General features: G+C 34.3%; 1 protein-coding gene across 1 annotated transcript; it reads left to right on the top strand.

The window, feature by feature from the left end:
* The first annotated feature begins 1,451 nt into the window (after positions 1–1,451).
* LOC110942401 (transcription factor bHLH96) lies at positions 1,452–4,799 on the top strand. Its single transcript, XM_022184154.2, has 3 exons — positions 1,452–2,007; positions 3,148–3,561; positions 4,608–4,799. The coding sequence occupies exons 1-3, from the start codon at positions 1,573–1,575 to the stop codon at positions 4,704–4,706; spliced, it is 948 nt and encodes a 315-aa protein (XP_022039846.1). The 5' UTR covers positions 1,452–1,572; the 3' UTR covers positions 4,707–4,799.
* Positions 4,800–20,299: the final 15,500 nt, after the last annotated feature.

Genomic DNA, 20,299 nt, shown 5'->3' with positions numbered 1-20,299 from the left:
ATATATTAGACAATTGCACTTTCATTTACACTACCATATGTAATACACTATTTTTTACATTACCAGTATTAGAAATGCACATGTGCATTATATGTATCAACATGAAATAATGTGTTTTGGTACACCACTTTGAATACACTTTCCCTTTCATCTATCATACCATCCATAATACACTACCATTACCTCCTACCATCCATAATACAATACCATTAACAATATTTTCACTTTATTACATGTATGTAAACACCATTTATACCATCCAATCAACATATTACATAAAAAATTGACAACTATAACCAAACCATCAACCACTAGATATAACTAACCAAAAAACATGTATATGGGTCTACTTCTCCATTCAAAATCACAAACTTTTTGTATCAAAACACATTATATCATGGTTATACCTAATTATGCACATGTGCATTTTGAATATTGGTAATGTAAAAAGTAGTGTATTACTAATGGTATTGTAAATTAAAGTGCAATTGTCTATTCCTGATAATGTATTACCGAATTTGTTGAAGTAATGATATATATGCACATGTGCATGGATAACTGTTACTCGAAAAAAAAAGTTTTTTTTTTTTTTTTTTTATGGAACGAAATATAGCGATTTTTTGTTAAAAAATATTAAAAAAAAATAAAAAAAAATTTTTGAGTGCTTTTTTGATTTTTTTTAGATTTTATTTTGTGTTCACATTGGTTCTCGCGGTTCTCGCAATAAGGGTGGTTCTCGCATGAACCTTACCCTATATATATATATATATATATATATATATATATATATATATATATATATAAACAATGTTTTGTATTTAAAATGTTGGTGCATTATTGATTATAGTGGTTCAAATAACCAACTTATAAAAGTACGTCTCTTTTTGCTACGTTTAAACATAAGACTATGGGGTGTGGAGGAGGATAGCCCTCAAAGGATGATCTGGCATGTACACGTCTATGTAAGCGGATGTGGGAATGAGGCTAAAGGGAATGGACCTAAGGTGTGGGGATAAAACCTCAGTATACATAAAGAAGAAAGAGGAGGCCCGGCTTTAGCGTCGAAGGAGTGACGGAGATGACGAGGACGCCCCGAAGGGGTGGTGTGCTGGTAGAGCGCCACAGCTTGACGGCCGGGGTACGTCCCCACACCGATCAGCCTAATTATTACGGTTTGTCTAATTTCTCATATTTAGATTTATAAAAAAACCCATTACACGCGTTAACAAAAACGTTTGTAGTAGTTGTCAATCTATTTAAAAATAGTTTATTTTCGTTAACAAAAACGTTTGTAGTAGTTGTCAATCTATTTAAAAAAAGTTTATTTTCATATTACATTTGTTTCTAGTTTTTTCTATCTAGCATGTTCTTACAGCGTCACGTGTATACGTACTGTAGATTCTTTTGTTTCATTTAGGGTTCATGTTTATAAGAACAATGAGTGGGTTCACATGCACTCTCAACATTGTCTACCATCAAGAAATATCAAATAAAAAAGGCTCATTAATTTGTTTCAATCTTCCATCAGTGTTCTTCAGGTATTGTATATGGCCTTTTAGACAAAGAAATAAAATGGCATTAGAGACAATAATATATCCACATAGCCAAATTGGTAACTTTGGATATGATTATATGTTACAAGAAGATAACATTTTTGGTGGTTTTTTGGAGACCACCACTAATATTATTAATCATCAAGAATCAGAAGGTGGTTTGCATGCATATTGGGCGGATTACTCTTCACCTTCTTCATTGATGCATCCTAAATCTTCACCGGAAGATTGTACCGGCGGTGAGTGTGACATGAAGGTTGAATCACCTACTGCCACCGTTCCAACGACGGCTGTTGGTCGGAGAAAGCGGAGGAGAACAAAGAGTGGTAAGAACAAAGAGGAGTTGGAGAATCAAAGGATGACTCATATCACGGTGGAGCGCAACCGCCGGAAACAGATGAATGAATACCTTGCCGTTATCCGGTCACTCATTCCATCTTCTTATGTTCAAAGGGTAAGAGTACTGAAAATACTATTATGTTCTTTATGGTACGTGTTTGTTTGTTTGTTTTGTTCTACTCGTAGTACTTTTCTGTGCATGTAAAGATACTAGCTAGCTAGGTGTACAATCAAAAGAACTTTTGAAATTAATCATCCACAAATCAGAAAGTGACTAGCTAGCAGTGGTGTTTTTTTTTTTAAGTTAAAAAGTGTGCTTAAATGTATCTATGCCTCTCTTTTTCTTCCATTCCATGGAAACCAAAAAATAAATTAGTTAATTAGTTGTGTGCTTGGTTGCTTCCAATGATATAAAGTTAGGGGCTGTTTGACAATATGTGAATGGTTATGTGCTAAATTAATATGAGGTTTGAACCATTAAGTGCTGAATTAGTAAGAGATCTGAACTATTAAGAGCCTGTATAATGCTTAACTGTTTAGAGGCAAATGTCTGACCAATTCAGATTAGTGGTCTTAACCATTCAGACTCTGTATAATACTTAATCATTCAGTAGCAAATGTCTGAACCATTCAGACATTTGCTCGTGAAACAAACAGTCTGAACCATTAAAAGCCTCATTAAGAGGTAAACAAACAGCCCCTTAGGCGGCTAGATTGCGCAGATTAGGGTTGGCGGCTAGGATTCGGAAAAGGAGAGAGAAATGATATCAGTCTGATACCATGTAGGGTTTATGAAAATTTACCAAGGATCATTAGGTACTCGGTTCGATTTTCACAACAGGGGTTTCCCAGATTTATTGAGTTTCCTCCTGAATTAGTGTTTAGTCATTATTGTCTAGTGAAGATGGATATGAACGGATGGTTCTACTGGTGACACGGTGATAATCCAGTGGTATGTCAGTGATCCCGTTCAAAAAAAGGAGTGAACTATGTATTATTGGTAACTTTATATAAGATAGCAATTGCGTTAACAAAAATGTGACTTAATCAAATACCATCTCCTATAGAGAAAAGTGATGATATGAAAATAACTAAATAATTTAACCCTTATCTTTAGTAATTGAAACAAACTATAATTTTAATTTTTTTTAAACATGTTTTATGTCCAAAAGCATAAACATGACAGAAATCTGCTTTACATAGTTTCATTAATTTAATTTGTTGTAAGAATAGTATTTGATCATTACTTTTTCAGGGTGATCAAGCATCCATAGTTGGAGGAGCTATAAATTTTGTGAAGGAATTAGAACAACAACTACAAACCCTAGAGGTACAAAAAAGAGCCAACATCAATGGATACTCTCCCCCACCACCACAGCCCTTTGGTGATTTCTTTACATTCCCACAATACTCAATTATTCAACCAGCTAGCAGTGGTGATGGTACTGGTGGTGGTGGTCCAGCCACCATGGCCAAGAACCGGCTACCGGCTATGGCCGAGATCGAAGTGACATTGGTGGAGAGCCAAGCAAACCTTAAGATACTATCAAAGAAACGGCATAGGCAGCTATTGAAACTAGTGGCTGGTCTAAAGTGTTCATGGCTCACTATTCTTCATCTTAATGTCACCACAGCTGAGGAAATGGTTCTCTACACTCTTAGTGTCAAGGTTAGTGTTCATATCCTTAAGCTTTAGTTTAGTACATTAATTAGACCATATGAATTGTAAGTGATAACAATGCCACTAGTTAAGTTAGATGATTATTGATTTCACCGGAATACATGCATCTAGATTCGCATAACCATAATATATATAAATAAATTTCTCTAACTGGTTTTGTATCATAATGAGAAAAAAGAATAAAGGGACAAAACATATTTTGGATTTTCACTTTATCGTTTTCAATTCTCATTCAAAGTAATAGTTTTTCTTTTGTAATCTAGCGTCTTGCTGTACTTAATAATGTTTAGCCGTTCAGACATAATATTTGCTTGCTTATAAAAAATGTTTCAAGATTAATTAATATCTATATTTCAACTAATTATATTCGCTTTCAATTTGACATTTGAGTATAGGAAAAGAATGACCTTAAATATCCATATTAATAGAAATTTAATAGACATTAAAGTATATTATAGATCAATGCAACATCCGGACCCTCTCTTGTCCACCATGTTTTTCTTACCTGTTTTCACTAACAAAGTATATTTAGAAAGATTAAAACCAAAGCAATATTTCCACAAGTTCATATTCTTTATTATATTTCCCTTATAAAACATAATTTAAAAGTAAACGAAAATTTAATCAATATCTTAAGGCTTTTATTTTTGAAATTAGCATTCATATTTAAAAGTAAACAAAAATTTAATCAATATCTTAAGGCTTTTATTTTTTAAATTAGCATTCATAGACTTCTGTTTGTTGATATAGACTTATTTTTCAAAATGATTTTCTTCCAAAAATTTAAAAAGCTGAAAAGGAATTAAACCTAAGGTTTTTCTGATATAACCAATTATAACTTATAGTCTATAGATGGTCTTTATATATTTGTTTGATCCTTACCAGATTTATATATTTGTTTGGTCTTTATATATACACTTAACTTTAGTCAATTCCACACTAACTTCTTAAAAAATATATATAGAATGGAATGATTAAAAACTTAATTAAGTCGGTTCTATTGTGATAGTAATTTGGTGTTATGGTGTTGACAGCTTGAGGATGGATGCCAACTGAATACAGTAGATGACATTGCAGATGCTATAAATTGCTTGCTGCGCAGAATTGAAGAAGAATCACTGTGTTCTAACTAATTAAGTTCATTTAAATTTGTTTTAATAGTATTTTTCTTATTTAACTGTAATCTCTCAAGGTTATCATTCAGTAGAGTATATTTTTCATCTGTCTTTGTTTTTTTTTTCTTTTTTCCTATAATTTCTGGAGCAGAAAGGTGTTGTTATTTGAATTGTGCATGTAGACCCTTTTGACAAATAAAAATAATGGAATACTTTTATGGTTTTAACTTGCTTATGAATAATCAAACCCAATAAATATAACCTAATATATGTTATAACGTGTCATCCGAGCAGGTTGAGAGGGAAAAGAAATAAATAAAATTGCTACACAAGCTGATGATGAGAAAAGAGGTTCCATAACCAACTAGGATTTGGTGTAGGGACATATAATTGAGATTATTATGTATTATGATCAAAAAAATTAAAAATTACAGTAATACAAAGTATAATAAAAATACAAAATATAATAATTATAATAATACGATAAGTATAGTTAATATAATTATCATAATCTTTAATAAATAATGTGTAATAATACGTTATTGTTAATACTAACCATGCATCAAATTATTTGCAACAATTGTGACTAATTTACTATACTAGAATTGATTCCCCGCGTTGCAAGGATCAATTTTATAACCAGATTTGAGCTTGTTGATTTTTTTTCCAATTGCTTAGCTATGAAATGTAGACCAACTAAAAACATTCATAGAAATAAATATCAAAACTTATTATATTTTACATGAACCGTTTTTGAAAAAAAAAATATGTCTAAACGTAAACCAAATTGAACTTAGATCAATACGTACATAAAAATAAGCACGTAAAACTCAAAGGGGTTAAAATATCATTATGTCAAAATGTAAACCAACTTGAAGTTATACCAGCATGTACATAAATGTCAAAACGTAGACCAACTGAAAACGTCAATAAATATAAGCACCAAAATGTATTATATTTGACATGACTCATGAAACGTAAAGTAACTTGAATTTATACCATCTAATAAATTATATTATATTTGGCTCGACTCGATCCCAAATAAAATTTACGTTAAACGTACACTAACTAAATACTTCCTTAAAAATAAACACGAAAACGTATTATATTTGATGTGACTTATTTTTGAAAAATACGTCAAAATATAAACCAACTTGAATTCATGCTGCCCTGTTTATAAACGAAAAAGTCGGGGAAGTCAAAATGAAATTTTCTAAAGATGATGAGATACAATTGTAAACGCTTAAGAGTTAAAAGATGAATTTTAAAATTAAAAAAAAATCATGATAAACGCTAGTATAGCTAAGTGGTCATCTTATATTATATATAATAACTAGGTGTTGCCCCGCCCGTGTTGCGGGGCGATGGCCGAATAATTTTCAATCAATTAAAAAAATAATACCTTAGTTTTGATAGAAAGAAAAAGTAAAAAGAGTGTTAAGCAGCTCCTTGACACGATTTTTAGCTGGGGGCAAAGTCATATTTTTATTTTTACTTGGGGGAAAAACAAATTTTTTCCGAGGGTAAAATCCTAGTTTTTAGCTAGGGGAAAACCATATTTTTATTTTGCACCGGGGGCAAAAAACGCAAGTTTGAATTGAGGGTGATATCGTAATTTTGAACCGAAGGGAAAATCATAAATTTTAGCTGGGGGCAAAAACATAATTTTATTTTGAACTGGGGGGTAAAGACGTAATTTTAAACTGGTGTAAAATCGTAAATTTGAGCCGGGGGGAAAAATAAAATTTTATTTTGAACTGGGCGAAAACGTAATTTTAAAGTGGATATAAAGTAATAAAGTGGTGTAAAATCGTAATTTTGAGCCGGGAGAAAAATAAAATTTTATTTTGAACTGGGACGAAAACGTAATTTTGGCTGAGGGTAAAAGCGTAATTTTTTTATCGAGGGTGAAATCGTATTTTTGGTTTAGCTGGGTGTAAAGTCATATTTTTATTTTGAACCGGGGGAAAATCATAATTTTGAGCCAAGGGTAAAATCGTAATTTTGAGGTAGAGGAAAACCATAATTTTATTTTTAGTTAGGGGCAAAAGTAAATTTAAACTAAGGGTAAAATTGTAATTTTGCCCCGAGGAAAAAATCGTAATTTTGAGCTGAGGCAAAAGTATAATTTTATTTTGAAGGGGGGGGGGACGTAATTTTAAACTGGGGGCAAAACCGTAATTTTAAAGCGGGTATAAAATAAAAAGTCAAGAGTAAAAGCGTAATTTTTGAACCGATGGCAAAATTACGTAATTTTTGAACCGATGGCAAAATCGTAATTTTGAAATGCTGGCAAAAGGGTTATTATATTTTTTAGTTGGGAGAAAAGCGTAATTTTAAACTGAGGGTAAAACCGTAATTTTAAAGTGGATATAAAATAATAAAATGATTGGTCTAATAAAAGAGGGGTGGCGGCCCATTTCGACCAATAGCAGGGAAGCACTGTTCCCTGATGTTGAAAATATATATGTTGAAAATTGAAAATAATAACGTAAATGCAAGAGAAATCGTATATCTAATTTATATTGGACTATTTTTCAATTTTGGTGTTTTAACTTTTTGACCTGTATATTTAATTAGTTTATTATATAAATTTTATCAATCCTTTGTCACTATGTATCTAACCCTTTTCACAGCTGGTGACAGATGAAACAGTGTGGATAACAGTGTTTGCACATTAGTTCGTGCATTAGATGACAATATTTGCAGGCTGGTTTTCTTAACTTAGCATATTATATTAATAAATATTTTATGATTAGTAATTGCCATATGAAATGTGAAAATTAAGTGTTATCCGTATACCTCATGTAAACAAAAGTGGTCTCATCCTTCACACTTGCTAAGATAGGGTGTTGTGGGGTGTCAAGGAGTGTCACATTAGCTATGGCACAGGCGGGATCACCGCCACGGTGAGTGCGTGAAAGGAGGCGCATGAGAGTCCCCACATGCGTGAGGATAGTCACAAGAAACGCTAAAAGACCCTTGTATTTCGTACCAGATTCGCCGTACCGAATCGGGTTACAGAGTCATCCCAATCGTCTCCGGTACACGTACCGGATCGCTAATTTGGACCGTTCCTGATTGTGTACCATAGTAGTGTTCCAAATGTTGAATACACGTTTTTAATTAATAGGAAACGCGTTTCCGTTTGTAGTGTACCGGTGTTCCGGCGTTCCAAAAGTCAGATTCCGAAGTATGAAGATATGCGATGGGAAAACTTAGAAGGAGAAGAACTAGAGGAGAATGGCGACCCAACCGTAAAAAAAACAAAGGATAGATTGAGTTTTATGAAGTTTTTGTTTTGAATTTTGATTATGTTTTTGAAAATTTAATAAAAGATCTATTTTATACTTTTTTATATATATGATACGTGTACCAAACTACGGTGGTACGCCATAGGATACACCATACCATGTACCGAATTAGCATTCCCAAATGAACCTACACCCCAACGTACCGATTTTTAGAAAGGCCCGAATTGCGTACCCGTTTTCGTACCGCGTACCGGACCGTACCGCGTTCCATGTGACTATGTGCGTGAGAGAGAGGGAGATGACAATTGGGGTTAAGGGTGCTAAATGGGTCGTGTTTGTGGATTACCAGACCCGACCCGAACATTACCCAATCCCAAAAATCGTGTTATATATATATATATGAACCCGAACACGACCCGAATTGGTGGGTTGACCCGAACACGGTCCGTTCAACCCGAATTTTTTTAGTTTTTTTCGCAAAGTAATATATTAAAACTAAGATTTATTAGAAAACATAATTGTATATAATACAATTACATTTAAAGTATGAAATTTTATGTCAATTTCTCTTTTTTTAAGTTATAATTATCCAATAAAATATACACTCAATTTAATCTATAATATAAAACATATGGTAAAAAATATAAAAAATATAAACGGATTAAATGGGTCACTCGTCAATCTGAACGGGTTGACTCAAACAAGACCTGTTTAGCTAAACGGGTTAACGAGTTTAACCTAAAACTCACCTGAACCCATTTAGATAAAACCAAACCTGCAAAATTCATGTTATTGTGTCATGTTAGATTTATGTCAGAAATTCACACCCTTGGTGTGCTCGTTCCATGTGTTATGTGTTGACCTCTGTAAAAAAAAAAAAAAAAATATATATTCAGAAATTATATTCAAACCAAATATATTTTCCATTCAAAAATCATGCAAGTATCATCCAATTCAACTCTCAACATTATTTCCTATTCAATCGTCAATTTTTTAATTAAAATAATAATATGGACTTCTCATCATCATCAAATGTTTTCGAGGAATTTGAGTTTTTCATGGAGCGGGTAAAACTATAAGGGGACTGAGGTGGTCCGTGATGAAGGCTTCATTACGCGTGGCCAAGGCCAAGACAAGCACACCGTCGCCACCTACATCCACCACGCGTGGAGTTTGTAACGCGTGGAACATTTGCAAAATTTAAAAGCTGGGCTCTTTTTAACCGTTTTTTTAACGGTTACTTTTAATAGAAAAAAAAAAAAAAAAAAAACCTTTAAACCTTTTATATATATACTTCTCAATTTTAAACCATTTCACCCACACCAAAACACAAACACATTTCACACAATCTACATCTTTCTCAAATCGAGTTTCCTACGGATTCGACTTTTTCGATGGACAGTGATGGCGATACCCAGCCGTCTTCCGACAATGAGACGCTTAAATAATTTGTGTCAGTGTATAACGAACTTGAATCTAGTTCGTCCCGCCCAAAGAAGAAGATGGTAGATCGTGATCGTATACATGCTAACGAAGTGTTAATGAACGATTATTTTGTGGAGAATCCGCTCTACAATGCCGAAACGTTTAGAGATCGGCTTCGTTTACCAAAACAATTATTTTTAAAGATTGTTGGAGACATCAAAGCAAGCGAGGAATGGTTTCAAGAACGTTACGATGCGAGGGCAAACCAAGTTTCACGCTGATACAAAATTGCACGTCCGCCATTCACCAACTAGCGACAGGTAACCCTCCCGATCAATTTGATGAATACCTAGCTATGGCGTCCAGAACTTCCCGTGAATGTCTGCAATTTTTTTGCAACGCGATCATTAAGTTGTATGGTAAAGAGTTTTTACGTAAACCGACGAGCCACGACATCTCACGTATTTACGCCGCACATGAGGCTAGATGGCATTTTCCAGGGATGCTCGGTAGCATCGATTGTACACATATCGAGTGGAAAAATTGTCCAAGAGAGTTGCGAGGGGCGTATGTTAGGGGTGACATCAAGAGACCAACTATCATACTAGAAGCGGTGGCGTCGAATGATTTATGGATTTGGCATTCATATTTCAGTGTTCCAGGTTCAAACAACGAAATCAATGTGTTGCACACGTCGACGTTGTTTCAAACCGTAACGGATGGTACCGCACCCTTCTGTCCATTCTATGTTAACACACGATATTACAGACGATGCTTTTTTCTTGTGGATGGTATCTACCCATCATGGTCTGTTTTTGTGAAAGCTCCTTCCTTTCCTGTCGAGGCTAAAGAAATCGTGTTAAAAAAATTGCAAGAATCGGCAAGAAAAGATGTTGGGAGGGCTTTTGGTATTTTAAAGGGTAGATGGGGCATACTACGCCGACCGGTTCGTGCGATGAACAAGAAATCAAGACATAGCATAGTATATGCATGTATCATATTGCACAATATGATAATCAAAGAAGACGGACGTGCAATATCTCCAGATTGGGTGCCGAATCCTCCTACACAAGTTCAAGTTCCAGAAAATATGCAACAAGACTTGCGTGATGAAGAAACTCACTTTCGGTTGAGATACGATTTAATCGAATTAGTAGGTTCTTTAGGTTTGGAGTTTCATGAGTCGGACGAGGGGTAGAGTTTTTTTAGTACTTTTTTTTTTTTTGAATTGTAGCCTAAAATATTTCTAGTATGTTAAATTGAACTAGTATGTTTTAATATTAATGAAATTTATAATTTTAGTGTTTTATTGTTAATTTCTAATTTAAAAAAACAATTAAAAAAAGTTGTGAGTGACGGAATTCCATCACTAGTGATGATCACCGCCACTAAAAAAAGGCTTGTGAGTGATAGAATAGTGGTTGATGACATGACGGAACTTGATTGGATGTTTGTGAGTGATAGGAATTTTGCAAGTGATACCACCCCCACTCCCCTAATGAGTGTGGGATCTACAAGGTAATAATAGAAAAACAAGGGGTGTGGTGTGACGTAGCCAGCCATGTGAATTTTTTTGTTTAAACTATTTTAAATTTCATTTAATTAAAATAACACACTAATTAAAATAGTAGAGAAGATTACATATAACATTTTAAAAAACTATAAATAAAATAAAAAAAACTACATAAAATTAAAAGAAAAAAGCTACATAAAATGAAAAAAAATACTAAAAACTTTATGATTTCTCCATTATATATTTTATATGATTTCTTCTTTCGTTTCCAACGTCATTGCCAATTATGGGCCGAGTTTAGTAGTGAACAGTTCTTGTGGATGGCCGCGTGTAAGGGGTATTTGGGTCGGGTTTGGTGGTGGACAGATTGGTGACGGGCTAGGGTTCGGGTTTTCTTGGTATCCAAAGGGGTTGTTTCGGTCGTAGCTTTGGTTAAAAGGATGCATTGTAGGATGTTGTGGGTTGATTTTATAAAAAAATAAAGAGATCTGGTAGAAGAAGTAGAGCACTGGTAAAAAATATTAAAGATTGGTGGGTATTTATATTGGATTAATATGTAAAAATTTATTTTTTTAATTAAAGTAGCCGTTTGGCAACGGCTTGCCCCAACGGCTATATTGGACCAGCCAACCAAAGCCAACCATGTCACATTCCCCCTTGCCCCACACCAAGCTCTATCCCCACGCCAGCGGGGCAACGCCATGGCCAACGCAAACCTGGTGTGGTCTAGCCAGCGTTGCTTGGCAACCACCGCCCCAACTCACGCCCCACACCCCACAATCTAAAAATACGATTAGGTATGTTAGAGTAGGTGATCGCCTAATTCCATATATAACACATTCATAGACACCCATTAACCTTTCTAAAAACCTATACCACTTTGTTGCAACATATAAGCATATTTAAAAGGTTCACAAATACTTTCAGAGCTAATTGCAGTTTCATGTCGGTTTTTAGACAGATTTCCGGAATTTATTTAAATACTAAACGAGCTCATAAAATTATGATATTCTAACATAACGTATCGTTTAGTTCCCGAATACTTGTGTATTTTTCTCATGACCTAAATCTTTACAGAAAAATCAACAAAAATCATTCTTTACACCTAGGTCTGATTTACAACTTTCTGATGACAGTTTACGCCAAATATTATTTAAAAATCCTCATTCATTCTTTTATGAAATTCCAGTTTGCGATTTTCATGACTTCTTGGAGCTACCTACAGTAAAAATTTGAGATCATAATTCAATTCCTACATTGAGTTATGACATTCGTAACGGAATGCAAATTCTGACAGAAAGTACAACCTAGACCTTTGACAAACCTCACACCGTGCTGGAGGCCGGGCGTGAACTTCTAACATTCACTCTTTTTTAATGTTGATAGACATTATTGAGGGCACAAACGAAACGTCAGCATTCGGTACATAGCTTAGTCATTTGATGAGGGTTAGCTGCCTGAGTCATACTTAAATCAAAAACATTGTCAACTTTACTTTTATTAAACTCAAATTTGTGAATTCGCCAACTTTATAGTTGACACGTACTTGCATGCTTTGCAGGTCAGTAGGTACAACTTTGGACGAGCATTGCAATCGTCCTTACTACTTATTTCTAAATTTTTAACAACCTATCTTCTAAATTTTAGTGTTTTGACGTATTGATAGTTAATTAATTTTGCAGATTATTATATTTTAGGTTGAATATAATTAGTTTGTAGTAGTTTAAGAAAATGAAAGTAAAATAATTTATTGTTTAGGATGAATTTGAATTAAATCGAATTTATTCGAATTCGAGTCGAATACGAATTCAGGTAAAAAAATAAAAATTCGAAAAATTTGATTCGAATAGTTCGAAAATTATGAACACCCCTACAAGCAGGTATAAGACTAAAAATTAGCCATACCCGACTCATTGGCTTCCCTATGCATGAATGAATGTATGTTTATGTAGTGGAGGGAAGCCATAATTGAAGGCACAATGTGATGTTTAGAGAATAACTAGCAATTAGGGGATGAATAAAGGCGTAACTCAACGATGTTGGTGGTCGTTGATGGTGGTGTTGATGGTTGGCTATGCAATTCAACAAAAATAAACCAAACTGCAATCCACAGAAATATAATATGTCAGGATATAGAGTTTGGTTATTTAACTTGGATGATGGATAAAACATAAGTGTTAAGAAAACAAAATGATTTTAACGAGACATGAAAATTTCAATAAATGCACGTGACGATAGACATAATTTAGCTGTATTTTACGTAGATGAGGTATCTAGAGTTCAATTTTTTTAATCAAGAACAGGAGAATCAACTCAAAGTGTAATAATTGAACTTTTGAAACATTTTATGTCCGTACACATTGGGTTAAAACTCAAGAAAAGTTAAAGCCATATAGTGAAACACTCCTTTTAACATCAATAATGAATCCATGTTCCATAATGTTGTCATACTCAATTATTTTAAACCATATCTTAATATCAAGGTTGTTATATGTTTTCTTTCTTGCTCGTAATATTCTTTGTAAATCTTGTGGAAAACATGATGTCCCACGTATATTATTTGTTAAAAGCAATTTACTTTATAGTAACATCATGTGTCAGTCGTCGAACAGATAATATTAATTCCATAATTGTATACAGTTTATTTCCACACGAATGCATGCATGCACTCATACTCTTTGTTTACGGGCTTCGACCCTAAGTGAGGGTTTTCCCCGGTTCGAAGGCGAGTGTACCTCGATGTGGTGAATTTCGTCAGTAGCCCATTTGAATGATTCGTTCTCCGTTAAAAAAAAAAAAGCTAATGCGAGATTTTTTAATTTTGTAAAACTGTGTGACAAGAGAAAATAAATAGAAGATTAATAATAAAGAGTATGGAAGGAAGAGATAAAACTAACATAGTTACATATTTTATGTTAGTAACATTTTTTGTTGATTATGACCGGTTATTAGTGTACATTTTCATATTAATGATAATAAGAAGTAAAGATACGGTTATATTCGGTCAGTATTGTTTCGGTTCGGTATAATAACGTTATTAAAAAAATACTTAAATTTTGTAAACCACTTCGTTTTAAATAAACATTTATATCCAAATGTATTAGTACATTTTTATATTTTAAATTGTTATTTATATCAAGGATAAAACTAAATTTGCACGAAAGCCGAAACAATCAAAGGAATCTCTTTTTACTATTAAGATCGCCTTGGACGACATAAATTCACAAGAAAATATTTGGATGGTACTTTCCACGAAATGAAATAGTTTAGCTTCATGTTCAAAATCAATTAAAATTAAAAAAAAAAAAAAAACATGCATGAAAATGTCCATTTATGATTACATACATTGCTCCTTTCTCACGGTACAAATCTAAATCCTATATTTTCAAATGTTAATTGATTAGGACGGTTGATAATTAAGGTTGTCACTGTCATATGCTTATATCCGTTGTAATTGTTTAAAACAATTTAATTTTTAAACAAACACAAAAAAAATTGCATGAACATACATAGGGGCAGTTAATGTACAAGAAAATCACATTATCAAATTGTAAGAAGTGGACAAAGGCTTAAAAGACAATGGTATATTCGTATTATAGTAATATCTAATATTTTTGATTTATAAATTCATTTCGTCACTAACACATATAACTTTTTGATATGATAATATTTTTTTTTAAAACCAATTACAAACATTAAAGAGCATGTCCATTACTTGAGTAGGCTATTCCTTTAGAATTTTTATTATTATTTTTACAAGATACGTGAGTACGTGTTTTGTATAAGATTACGGGATTACAAGATTATGGTACCAGTACGTGACGACGAGGGCTCCCGAATGGGCTCCTCTTCTGGGCTTATATCTCCAAGTCCGGCAGGCCCATTACCGTTACATGAGAACTGGGCCCTAAGTGATGGAATAACCAGCTTGGTGGATTGAACAAAGAATCCGAAAAGAGAGCATGACTCTCATGGTAGGTCAAGCCACTGTTTCGGTAAGAATGCCCGGTGACAGGACCCTTCAGTGGCATTTATTATGCGAAGAGAAAGAGAGGACCAAGGCGGCGTGGTTACGTGGAGAGAATGGCCAACATTTAATGTGGGGATCTCTTGAGATCCCGGGCAGGGGACAATGGGCCAGTCTGTACCCGGACGTTCATTTTGTGGGACCCGACAGATAAGTAAAGGGCTCCATATAAGTCAAGCAGGAGATCAAGAAAAGGTAAGCATTCAGAAAACCCTAGCACAGACCACAAGCATTTACTCTTAATACAACATCCTCTAAAAACCATTGAATACGTGAATCGGGAATCCACACCATTCACTCCGACGGATTCATCGAGTCAAAACCCTATTTACCTCCGGCAAGTTTTCTTATTCTCACGCAGGAGCTTAGTCACGGACCCCCCCCCCCCAGGTCCTCCGTGGCGAGGCTAACGGTGTTCTTTTTTGTAGTTACCTCAAAGGTTGAACTTGGACGTAGACGAATCTCCATAGCAAGGCTTAGAACTTCTGGGATTCGATAGTACATAATTACGTAATATGCATTTTAGTCGTAAACAAATATAACCTTACGTTTGTAACGTTATGTGATTATGTACCCGTAGGTAGTTCCGTGATCGCTTAGTAGATATTCACAACTATTATAATAAAAATCACATAATTGTGTAATAATAGATAATCATGTAGTGTTATGTAATTACGTACTGGTACATAATCACGTAACGTCATACTTGTTACTGAATATAATGCATACTACGAATTATGTAATGTTATGTAATTATGTATTCACGTAGCTTGTAATTTTTTTTAATTAAAAAGAAAACTATATCTATAGCCTACTTAAATTAAAGAGAATAAAATGTTCGTTAATATGGTTTAATTTTTTTTATAAAATATCATTGTACGAAAAAGTTATAGTTGTTAAAAATTAGTGGGGGAAGTGGGTTAAAAGTCAACAATATTGGTTGTTCATATTTTGCCCTTTACCACTTGTTTTCACTTACGTGATTTATAGATTTGGGCATCACTCAATCTCAATCATTATATTTGCTTGATCAAAGGCTCACATTCTCTCATATATTGCACGATTTCACCCTATTATACAAAACCCTCTCCCAACATATATATATATATATATGTATATATATACCAACTGAAGCAAGCAACCAGCAGTGATATATGTAAGTACTGTAATTACGCTATAACTACTTGTATTAACGTAATTATAATTACTCTATCATAGAATATTAGAGAAACTATAATTATGCTACTTCAGTGTTGTAGTGTTATGTTATTGCTTTATAACCAAAATGAACTAGCTTAATAGCTATTACGCTACAATTTCGTTATAAAGAATTTTGTTACAACAAAATTATAGCGTAATAATAATTACACTATAAAGTTGTTGTAGTGTAATTTTTTGCTTAATAACATAGATTCAATATTAAGCAAAATACTATCATTTCCTTTTTCTCTTTATATATCTATATATTTAGAGTTAGGTTCATTTGTAAACAATCCCATTGGTAATGAATTGTGTGAACTAATACTAGCCCTTGATTTATCAATACACATGTGTAAATCAATGACTAATATTTGATAATGAAAATACACTAGTTCATTTTACAATTTGATGGTGTGTTTCACACCCTTAGATTAACATGTTTAGAATGTAACACCCCGTGTTTTCGAATGTCAAAGTCAAAGTCAAAGTCCAAGTCAACTTTGACTTCCTCTGACTGTAGATAGTCGATTTTGTGTTTTAGTTGTATTATGTGGAGTAAGTGTTGTAATCAGCAAGAATCGAAGTAATCGAATGTGTTGTAATGTGAACCGATCTACGACGGTGAATGATAGGAAGTAACAATGCGATAAAGTTAACCTAATCAGCAATCAAACCGGTCTAACAATCAAACGAACTCGAGACTCGAATTATGTGAATTATGGTATTGCTATACGTGTGTGTGTGCCTTATGTGTTAATTGTGCGTGTTTACTTTATGTTTGGTGTGGTATTCAAGCAATCAAATCGAAAATCGAATCGAAACTCGAAAAGCAATCAAACTCAATCGAAACCGGCATCGAAACGTGACTTAACGAAGATTGTATGTTAGTTATAGTGGTTGGGATTAAAAGTAATTTGACTAGGAACTCTATCGGAATCATAACATCATGCGTCGGAATCAAAACGTCGAAAATCGTCGCAAAATACTCAAAGTGTGTGGCGGATCGAACAGGAAGCATCCTGATCGAACAGGCCAGCCGATCGGCTAGCACCTTGCGAGCCGATCGAGCAGCCCACTCGATCGGAACTCCCAGCCGATCGGCTGCCACTTTCCTCTTTTGGAAGCCTATAAATAGGGCTGTCCTTGTCTTCATTTCCACTTTTGGAAAGTTCTGACCGGCCAGCTCCTATTCTTCACCTTTTCTCAGATTTCTCTCAATCCCGGTAAGTTTTCACTCTAATTCTTGTACGATCTTGATCATTACTTGATTCTACACCTTTCTATCTTTCAAAACTTGGATTCTAACCGTGAAATCACCAAGATCTAAGTGTTCTTGGGTGATGTCATCATGGTGTTCTTGAAGAACATCATGTTTTGGCCTCATTCCACTATGATTAGCTTAGATCTAACCGATTTCCACATAAACAAGTTAAGATCTATCAAAGATCTAAATCCACAAGTTGTGAAGGATTGAAAGAAGGAATTCCAACTTTCTTTCAACTCTTTTACACTCAATGCCTTCAAATCAATAGAAACAGAGCTTGAACCGGCTAATTAATCATTCAAATAGTTAAAAGGTTCAAGATTCGGGTTCTATATACAAGGTTAACCCGATATCGGTTAAACTCTAAACCGACATTCCAAACCGTTCAACCGGCCGGACTTGGGTGATTCCTGTTCGAGCCAAGGGAACAGGTGGGAACGAAGGTTATCATAGTTCAACACGTTGTCAAGATACCTTGAAAGAATGACAAATAAAAAAAACAACCAAGTGTTAGACGAAAGGCCGACCAGGTCAGAAATGCTGGCCGAACGGCTAGGCTGTCGAACAGCCCAGCCGATCGGACATGCCAGCCGATCGGCTAGCACATGGTCCCACACTCCCAAACTTTTGAAGTATAGTATTGACGAAGTAATGTTCAATCGAATGGGTCACTCGATGGATAAACATTACTGTTCGGATCATGAGATACTATGCTTCAACACTTAATCGTTTTCACAACTTGTTCGTAGTAGGGAATGCCAGCCGATCGAACAGACTATTCGATCGAGTGACATTCAGTTGAGGACTAACCTTGAAGCTCCTAGCCGACCGAGTGAGCTAGCCGATCGAGCGAACCGCTCGATCGACCGACTTGAAAGGTAGGAACACTTCAGTGTTCTCAAATACTGCAACAAAAACTTCCAAAGTTCAAATCCTCTAACACAAACACACCAGAGGAAGAAACAATCCACTCGAATGGTCCAGCCGATCGAGCCAACCGGCCGATCGAACAGGACTGTCCAATCGGATATACCAGCCGATCGAACAGGCCGTTCGATCGAACCTGTCGTTCGATCGACCAGTCCATTCGATCCACCCATACTTGTTTACTTTTCCGCGTTACTTATCGTTATGCTATCGAACTATTCAGGCTAATCTTACTCTCAGCGCTCCCTTCAATCCACAATCAATCACTGTGAGTATACTCGAACCCTTTTTGCTTTAGCACTTTTGGGTGTTACATACGTTACCTATCAAAAAAATCACAATCGAACACACTATACAAACTATTTGAACGCTAACCGATCGCATGTATTACGTGATTAAATGTATGCTTGTTATTATGTTTACACGTGGAAAGCTGTCTACCTGCCTTAGCAACGTAGTACTATAGTTTGGACTCAGCACCCGTTCACACGGGGGTTGTTAAGGACAATCTACTTGCATGATTTACGGTGGTGATCATGTATTGCGAACTGTCTCGGACAGTCAACTCGCAGTCACTGGTATTGATAGGTCCATGTCGATAATTTACATGCATCATTGCTCTCTGTGTACGTGCTGGTTATGCGTAAACTATTCAAACTCTGTATGCTATTATCAAACTTGTATGCTCACCTTTACATTTTATGTATTGACTTTATTTTAACGTATGTGACAGGTGCTTAAGTTGCTAGGATGCTTAGACGTGTGGTGATGAAATCGAGGCTAGGAAGAGTCTAGAAACCAAGACAATTTATATTTATATGTTTAAATCTGAGTTGTCGGAACATGTTTTGTTTGAAGAATATCTATGTCTGTAATAACTAGATTTATCTTATGGGTCACGGTATGGGACGTGATATTTAAAACTATTTGGTAATGTTAGTTGTTATGGAATTTCTTTGAACAATCTGTTTCGCTCAGTGCCGCGCCCCGATGATTCCGCCATCGGTTGGGGTGTGACATAGAAGAACTGTCGTAAAAAATAATTTTTTTTTCGAAATTGTGTTTTTCGGCCCCTTATAGCAGTTGTAAAAAGGTGATTACATAAGCATGACATCACTTTTTATAGCATTTACAGCTGTCGTAAATGAGTTTTATTTTTTTCGGAAAAATTGATTTTGTTTAGGATTGTTGGTAAAAAGAATTTGAAAAAACCTTTCGTAAGGCCGAGTTATCGAAGTTTTCACAACTCGTATAAGTTTTTGTTTTACCCTAACCCTATATATAATAATATATAGGGTTAGGTGTATTTGTGAACAACCCTCTTGATAGTGAATTGTGTGAACTAATCCTAGCCTTTGATTATCAATACAAGTGTAAATCAATATGCAGGATTTGATTATGAAAATATACTAGTGTATTTTACCATTTGATGATGTAAATCAATGGTCATGATTTGTTCACTCAGTTCATAAATACACTAGTGTTCACTGTGTGTCAGTGTGTATATATGGGAGAGATATATGTATACGGGGGAGATCTTTTAAGAAGGGTTTATAATATGAGAACAAAAAAATTAATTTTCATCTTACATTAATAAATTCAAAAGTTATTAATGATGGTGACTATTTTGTAAATGACGTCGCCATTTGAACATTATTTTTACTACCAAAAGGGCATTTTGAATATTTCCGTGGAAGATTTATAAATATAATAGTTAGTTATTATCTATTCAATTAGTTACTCAAAAATATTTTATGTTATACATGTTTAAATGTATTCGACATATACAAAAATTTATCCTACATATATTGAAACGTTATCCTACATTTATCCTAGATCTTATCCTACACATTACGTGATTGATGATATATGATAAAAAATAAAAATAACTTTTTGATTTGTTAATGCAATTGATGTTTTTTTATTTTTTGTAGTTTTTTTGTAATATACGGTTACCTAAATCTTATTTGAATTCAATATTTTGTAAAAAAAAAAAGGAAA

The sequence above is a fragment of the Helianthus annuus genome, chromosome 5, assembly GCF_002127325.2.
Source record: "Helianthus annuus cultivar XRQ/B chromosome 5, HanXRQr2.0-SUNRISE, whole genome shotgun sequence".
NCBI classification, from domain to species: Eukaryota; Viridiplantae; Streptophyta; class Magnoliopsida; order Asterales; family Asteraceae; genus Helianthus; species Helianthus annuus.
The sequence above is the reverse complement of the archived record's forward strand: the minus strand, read 5'-3'. Positions and strand labels throughout refer to the sequence as shown.